The sequence below is a fragment of the Halyomorpha halys genome, unplaced genomic scaffold (assembly GCF_000696795.3).
Source record: "Halyomorpha halys isolate HHAL.00 unplaced genomic scaffold, Hhal_1.1 Scaffold621.1, whole genome shotgun sequence".
Classification (NCBI taxonomy): Eukaryota; Metazoa; Arthropoda; class Insecta; order Hemiptera; family Pentatomidae; genus Halyomorpha; species Halyomorpha halys.
The window spans coordinates 527,648-536,375 of NW_027114912.1; the positions used below are offsets into that span (position 1 = coordinate 527,648).

At 29.8% G+C, this 8,728-nt stretch overlaps 1 protein-coding gene across 3 annotated transcripts in view; it reads right to left on the minus strand.

Moving 5' to 3' along the window:
* Positions 1-8,292, minus strand: part of LOC106684805 (SWI/SNF-related matrix-associated actin-dependent regulator of chromatin subfamily E member 1) — a 50,303-nt gene extending 42,011 nt beyond the window's left edge. For 2 of the 3 annotated variants that reach the window (XM_014427086.3, XM_014427085.3), the window contains exons 1-3: positions 8,198-8,292; positions 6,343-6,406; positions 93-137 (exon numbers count right to left, since the gene is read on the minus strand). In XM_014427086.3, coding sequence (XP_014282572.1) covers positions 93-137; positions 6,343-6,400 — 103 coding nt within the window. In that variant the 5' untranslated portion in view covers positions 6,401-6,406; positions 8,198-8,292. The remainder of the gene's footprint in view (positions 1-92; positions 138-6,342; positions 6,407-8,197) is intronic. The other variant, XM_014427087.3, reaches the window with a different exon arrangement.
* Between the last annotated feature and the right edge of the window lie 436 nt (positions 8,293-8,728).

An 8,728-nucleotide genomic window follows, 5' to 3' on the forward strand; every position in this document is an offset into this window, starting at 1 on the left:
ATAAAAGATAGAAATAATTAATAAAGTTTTGTATGTAAAAAGTAAATAATAAAAAAAAATTAAAGAAAAAAAAGCTTTGAAAACATGCTCACCTTTCAATATATTGAAAGCCAATGGTGGGCCTGCAGCCAGCAGTTCTAAGCACAGAATTATATGAAATAAATCCAATCTTAAAACTGTTCACCACTTCAAAAAAAATTACTATATAATAATAATATCTAAAAGTACCATTCATGTTACAAGGAAATAAAGAAAGCTGGACAAACTACCTGTAACACATAGTGATTTAAACAAAGTGCTCAAACATGCAGTGTGATTGGTGGTGAACAAATCTGTATCTCAGAGGTAAAATATCTTAAATAGGACTATTAAGTGTGTACGTCACCAAATATGTTCATGGAGGGTCAATATCTTTATGTAATGATAATTTAAATCTAAAATACTTATTATCTACTTAATAATTTTCCATCAAAAAATATCAAATCCCCTCTCCCCCCCCCCCCATGAATTACAATAAAACTTTAAATTGAGTTTTTTTTACATAACATAATTCTTCATCTCTGAGGTACAGAATTAATAAGCCATGCAAAGCTAATAACTTTCAAACCAGCTAGCTATAGAGAAGCACAGAAAAGAAAAAGCTCACTAACCATAATAGTAATAAGTTGAGAAGTGCAGATAAACAAATATTAAAATTATAGCATGATTTGGTTATAAAACAATATTATAAGGGCTTTAAATTTGATAGAAAAAGAATTGTAAAGGTAAAACTCGGAAAGGGTCGCCAGCAGCTCAGTGGTTAAGATATAGTCTTACCAATTTGATGTCTATTGGTGGAGTCAGTTCGAATCCGGCCTGGGCCATTGACTTTTTTCATTGAGTGGCGGTCCCACAAAATGAAAAACTTTGACCCCTAACTATGGTTAGGCAGTATAGGACTCCAATGGGAGTCTTGGCCAAAAAAAACACAAAATAATTCGGAAATCTTCAACAAATAGTTGCTATAAAAAACAATTAAAGCCAAATAAATAGTAAAATTATTATTACAATGATCAGGATAAAAGTCCCCAACTATGTTATAAAAAAACAGAGGAGTGATATAATTAACATATGTTACTAGTATTCAAGTATTCTTCTTTTATTGGCACAAAAGGAGAAGAAGCTGCCCTTGGTGCCCTGCTCAACAGCTGCCAATCATCTCTCTATCGTCTGTAAACCCTTACGGGATCCCCAGTTGTTGCAGATCCTGTCTCACAGCATCCCTCCATCCTCCTTCAGCACACCAAGTTTCCGTACACCACCCAGAACATTAATGTACAATTTATGAGCCACTCTTTCCTCGCTCTTCCTTATCACATGGCCAAACCATTTAAGCCTCTGTATCCTGATATACAAGGAGTTGCTACATTCCTTGTAGACCCCAAACAGTTTACCATTTTTCCTTCTTCGCCAATTACCATTCTCGCATATGGGCCCTGATATAATATTCAAGTATTATGTTTCAATATTATAGTTTAATTACAATTAGACGGATGAAAGCATTAGATTCAAGAAGGAAATGGTCTGACTTACGGTCAATACACCTAACAAATAAAAAATATTCAATTATTTTTTCAAGCCAATACCAATTCAATACTTTGGTTAATGGTCTGATGCTACACAGCAGGTATTTTATTGTAAATATGCATGATCTTGCCAATGCATGTGGTTATCTAAACCTTTAAATTCTGTTTCAAATGGGTAATTAATTATTTTACCAAGTATATATAATTTCTGCATAGCTTGCTATACTCTTCAAAGTAGTCCATGCAGCAGCTGGTTTTTAAAAAGCCCATCACTTGAATATTGAATTTTCCATCCCATATTTGGTTGATCCTTACTACCTTAAAATTGTTTTCATCATTTTTCAAGTGTCCAGTTTATTACTTTGTGTATTTTTGAATAAAAATAATACTATAACAAAACATTCCCTTCTTAATCTTAGTTTGACTGGACTAGTGCTTTTTCATAAAAAACATTTGAATTTTTTTCTTAATGATTCAACATGTTTTTTGGAGTGCTGAATCACAGGTTTCCCATGGCACTAGTCAACAGCTTCACAACAAAATAAGAAAACAAAAAAAATGGAATTATTTTCATTGCGTAACATGAAAAATAAGTATTTTTCCAAGATAAACATACAAAAAAAAATTAAAGCAGGTAAGTAATTCTTTCCATATTACAGAGTGCTCTTGCTCTTGAGTTTTTTGCAAAAGAAACAGATTACCGACAAAATAAGTATTTTAGAAACTGTAAATAGAGTACAGATATCGATTAACACTGAAATTGCAGCTAGTTAAACACACCATACTGTAGATTATAATTACTATCTTTGTAAAAGTATAAATTATCATGATATTTGGTAAAATAAATTCACAAAATATTCAGTTCACGTTACTAGGAATAAATGCTGATGTTCAAACAACTATATCTCAGGGACTATGTATGTATAGATGTCTACTAGGACTCAAATTTACAAATAGATGACTACTGCACCTTAAAGTGCAGTTATATACAGAAGTACAGTTACTGTTCATAAAAAATGAAAATAGATTTATACAGTAGGAAATATTTATTTATTTAAAAGATTATTAATAAAAATTAAGAAAACTAAACAGTTGAGGTTCGTTTAGCAAAAGAGAGTGAATCATTACTAACATGCTCATAAAAATCTCATAATATTACCTGTGAAATATTCATAAGTAATTGGAAATTTGGAAACAACACAACAAACTTGGTTTTAAATACATAAATTCAATTCATGTATCTTTATCTTATAATAATTAAAACCATAATCTGATTTAAAAGTAAAAATATACATGCTATTACAATGTATAACCCAGATTTTATTTTACTATCTAATCTTAAAAGATGGATAGCAGAGAGGGAGCAATCAAAATAAAACAAAAAATTATTAAACTATTTGATGCGCTCTGACATTTTTCTATGCAGGGATAGTTTTTGTAGGCTTTTAGAGCTTATGATCTGTGTGAATCATTTCTGCAGATTATACATACACATATAATCTTATTAAAAAATAAGATAAAATTAAAAAATAAGAGTAATATAAAACAAATTTAGGGCTAATGTCTTACATTATTGATTGCTGAAAATAAAATCACACAAATAGAGAAATTATATTTAGTACAGTGTAATTTCGCTATGATACTGTTTTCCTGATTAAAGTAAAAAGGAAGAAATTGATGGAATAACAGAATTCATAAGAATTAATAACTATTCAGAGAAAGTGATAGGTGAAAGTAAGGTTTTTGAATTTCTTATTACTTTTGATATGAAGCTTGGATATACATATGTTGTAAGGAATAATTAGTGCCAGTGATGGAAACAAAGTTCATTCTAAATTGACAGTTATTCTTAATGATATTATGACACCCTTTGGTGGATAGTAGTTTAGAAGTTTAGGACATGTATTAACTCAGCAGAAAAGACAAAATGATTTCATTAAAAATGAAATCATTTTCAAATATAATCTATACAAAATCTCTCTACATATGAGTATTGACCAAGCATTACATTACAATTTTACAAAAGATCAAAAAAGGCAGAAAAGATAAATATCTAAATTCTGTGAAACCTGACAGTTACTACATATGTAGAATTTTTATTTAATGCAATATTTTCAATGCAACGCTTTGAGAGTTTTATTAAAGAACTAACTAGAACTGCCATGGTAACTAAATATATAACTAGCCGATCATTTCATAATAAAGATAAAGAAATAACAAAGAGAAGACGTTTTTGAGGCTAACAATTCACTTTATGACCAAGTTCCTTACCTTGTAGATATCAATATTTTGTTCAAACTTATATCTGGAAGGAACCTTTAAATATTAGCCAGTAAAAAAGATAAATATTGTCATCAATTTTTATGGAGAGAGAAAGACGTTTTTAAGGAATAGAATAGTTGAGTAAGGCAATAGAATCTCAATTGTATTTAAATGGTCACAGATTATAACCCCAATAACAAAACCTCTTAATGTGCTAAAGCTTCTACCACAATGTACATTTTTCCGATAATAAAAAATAGAAATATAAACAAAAAGTAAATAAAAAAGACAGAAGCTAATTAAAAATAAAAATTAAAAACAAAACTCAAAGTACAGAGAGAATAAAGAAAATCAAAAGCAGGTTAAATTAATTAAATTAAACTAAGTGAAGGTTGAGAAAAATTAGTTTAAGACCATCACAGGTACAACAGTGGTTGTATATCAAGTGATTAAGAATGGGCAATAAGGAAGGGAAACCTCTCTGACTGAATAAAACAACCCAAAGCCATACTCTATCTAATAAAACAAATGGGTATTAAACCTTTCCTAGAATGCCATCAGATTGTTCCAAGGTCTAACTACCTAAGCAGAACAACATCCATGGACTGAAAAAGAAACAGAGGGAGCTGGACTGCCAGTGCAATCACTTTTCTAGGAGTCTATGTCTTTCTCTATTACTATTGCAGACTATCGTTTCTAAAGAATTAATGATAAGAAAATTAATGTTTGGATAAAAGAAATATATGCAATAGAAATTTTATTTTTAACATTTGTACTAATAAAAATCAATTCAGGTTATGGTGCTTACATATCAACAAGGCTAATATATAAATACCCATTTCTTTCAGTTTCATATGAATCTTGAAGTTTGATGCATTTATCATCTGTAGGTATTATTGAGAACTAAAAAAGGGCTTTCTCACTAGTCAAAGCACACAAAAGTGCTTTCGACAAAAAATCCAATTACACCAACAATGTGTTGTTGGTCATCAAAAAAGATGCATCTACACATATGCCAAAGTTCAGCAAATTCGTGCAAGCACATGCATACAGATGGGTTATTTGAATTGGCTGGTAAAAGTTGGATTAAATCTGTTCCCCACCTACTGAGTGTCAGTTTTCGGGAGCAAATTAAAGGGTGCTTGTGCTGCAACCACACATTAGTGTTAGTTAGCCATGTAATAAAACTGCCAACAGATAAATATTTGTGCAGTCTGTGCTTTAATTAGGTAAAGAATTTTCACAACCCTCAGATTCAACAATTAATTCCATTTTAAGATTGTATATTTCTAAATTCTATTGATTTGGTGTAAATACTTTGTTTTAAATATTATCAATTAACTTTAACAGTTTATTTTTTAATTAACACACCATAAATATATGTTTATAAAGACATTATATGTTTGAGTAATTAAATTAACAAGAATGCATAAAAAAAAATATAGAATGAATATTGGATTTATAGGTTAAGTAGTTCCATTTATATGAATTTTTATCATTGACCACTTAATCAGCTGATATTTGTGTTTCCCTTCATTTCATCTATCTTTATTTTGTTCTTTTTTATAATGAAAATAGAGTAAATCAAATGTAATAGCTGACAAAAGTCAAAAGAACAAAACAAATATGTGGATACCGACATTTTTAGCTTCTTTTGTTCTTGATAGCCTTTGTTTACCAAGAATTTGTACAAGTCTTGGATTTGTGGTAAGTGACAAAATGTAAAAACATGGGAACATGAGGAAACACATAGCAAAAAAAAATTATTTATGGACATATAAGAATGAAGAGAAGGACCAGACTCACTTTGTAATCAAATTTGTGCTACAAGAAGTCATGTTTCAGCAGGGGTCCTCCACTGTATTTTGTTTTTAGTTTCGGAGTCATTTCCAAGTTTGAACAAGCCAGTTAAGTGCTCTTGGTTCACAATATCGTTCTCTAGCGTTGTTTTTTTTCTCCCAGATTAATTTTTATTTCTTTTGAAATATTTTTAAATAAAAAAATATTATTTGAAATTAACATAAGGAGCAGTAGTATGAAAGTTTTACCAATTTTATTTCAGTAGAAATGCCGGTATTTTGTATAATTAGTCAATTAGTAAAACTGTGTAAAAAGCTTTCTGACTAGAGCTATATAAATATAATATATATAAATATAAGTATACATTTTCTCTACTGACTACTTTAAAAACATCTATTGCATTTTTCAAAGGACCCTACGTGAACAAAAATACACAAACAATAAATGATTCCAAATCCTAATAATTTCCGAGAGTTTTTCGCATTTGTTGAGTCCCAAGTTTCTGTTTCACCAAATTTAAGTAGATAGGTACCAATATTACATGCATATAATCTCAAAACACTTGCTGGAGAGTGACATAATTATTCACGAACACAAAAAATAAATTCAGTTTTTTAGTACAATATCAAATTATAACAACAAAGTGCAAGATTTGAATTAAAAACGATTAACAACTGCCCAATAAAACATAGAACATATACAACCAAATACTTACGGTTTGGTCCCGGAATAACTCCAAGAGCTATATTTTTGTAATTTGCTGGTAATGCCATGATGTCCTGTAAAAAAATTAAAAATAAATTGGTAATTTTATATAAAATAAATTTTAAGGAGAAGAAACTGACTGTTATCTACTGGGTTTAATCTTATTATAATATTAAATAGGTAATACTTCATACAAACCACTCACTATGAAGATTGGACACATTCTCACATATAAACAATTAGAAAATGTCCAATCATTGTCAATGGTTGTAAATATTGATGATCTGATACCATAAAGTGATTCATATTTACGCAATTCAGGTCCAACCTCAACTAAAAAGGACCTGTTGGGGGCTTTGCTTATCCCTATTGAATAAGCTAAAGGATCGGAATTAGACAGATTTAATAAAAGCAGTAAGAATATAAGCATGATTAGTAGGTTATAACCCATGGGATTGGCGAGCCACCAATAGTAGAAGATAAAGGCAAAGAAGCAGGCGCAGACTGAGATTGGTTGGGAGGAGTTGGATTGGGCTGCACGCTGGAGGAGGCACCTGGATGGACAGGGACCAAGAGGACTGGACCTACCCGACGGATGCAGGTGGATAAGGTGAAGCCCCATCTAAAAGGCACTCAGTGCTGGGCTTCAAATTGTGGAGGAACTGAAATTGTACCCTTTCAAAAACAAAATGGTATACCTTCCAAATAATCGTAAATAAAATAAAATAAATTGAAAATGATTTGCAGCAGTGGCATGCATAACCCTGGCACACTACCCTACTGCTGCCGAACCCTATATGGCAGAAATATCAGGGAGGGGGACAAAAAAAAAATGGTATAATCCATAACAGAACATAGCATAAAAGTGATTACAAATCGACCTGGAATTTAGAATAACACTAGAGTACTTTTATCATTAAATATTTTAAGGACATTCGTCAAAATGGATATCAGATTATATTAAAACTTGATTATAAACAAAAGCGGAAAACGTAAAGAGTAAATATAATTATTATAAAGATAGAAATTGAACGTTTTAGGTTCATTGCTCGATTTTGCTTCCGCAATCACTTCTCTCATGCCAATTGAAAGAAAAAAAAATTAAGAGAAGTTTAAAATAATTTTAGAATGTTTTTTTGACTGCATGTAGATCCGTTAAAACAGTTGGTTTCAGAACATAACCAGTTTGTGGAATAGTGATATGTAAAACAAATTTTAAAATGTTCTGATATTAATATGACAGTAGATTGTCTTACAATTTGCTAGCAACATTATTTATGGAAAATGAAACGGTCTTTATCAATGTAAACAAAGTACTAACTAAGATTGATGGAATTCAAGATTCATTCAAAGCACAAAATTTATCAACAGGGTTTTCCAACTTGATAAACGTTAAATGATACTAATAATACAATGATAATAAGTAAAAGTGTAATTAAATTCATAGATGAGTAGTTGATTTATAGATTAATACATTACATTTTGATAAAGCATAAAACAAAAAACAATAATAAATGTTTCTGTAAAAAGATGTCAATAGAAATGAATGTAAGAGGATACAACATTTAACAGGTAGCAATAGGATTGTTTAAAAGTGCATTTCGTCTTCTCTTTAAAAGTTCTTAGTAATAATTTCAAATTAACAAATTGAACATTGGTGCAATAATTCCTAATTTCCTCTATAATTGAATAATTAAATAAACATTGAAAAGAAAAAACTTTCATGAAAAAGTTAACTTGACTTAAGGCATAACCATAAAAATAAAATAACACAGATCAATCAATTAGCGATATGAACCAATAAATAAAGTAATTAAAACAGACTTCAAATATATGTTTTAAATAATAAATAAGTGATTTCTAACCTTATTTAATAGTTATGATTTCAAAAATTCTGACTTCTAACACAGGTAATAACCTTACAGGTTCGTATCATCAAACCAACTAGTGATTGTTTACATGCCCCACTGTAACCAACATGAACAGTTCGTCTAAACCACTATTTCATCAAATAAATCTAACATTATTATTATTTTTTATTTAAAAAGATGGAACAAAAAAATTAGTTAATGTTGAATCGACAATAATTACACAACAGGATGTCAAATACAATAACTACATTGTTAAATTATAAAATACAAATTATTATGAGAATCAAGTTTCTAATCACTTGCTTAAATGCTAAATTAAATCAAACCGAGTATGAGAAATCGCCATATTTTATACACGAAAAGATCTATAACTTCTAAGTATTAAATTAGGTACTCTTAAGAAAAAGCCTCGATTGTCCTAATCCCGTAAATTGAATGGCTTGGAGTAAGCCACAATTTTCAAGTTGATTAATTTTTCGTGCAAAATGTCCCTTAGTTTTTCTACAGAGCTATTTATTTAATCAC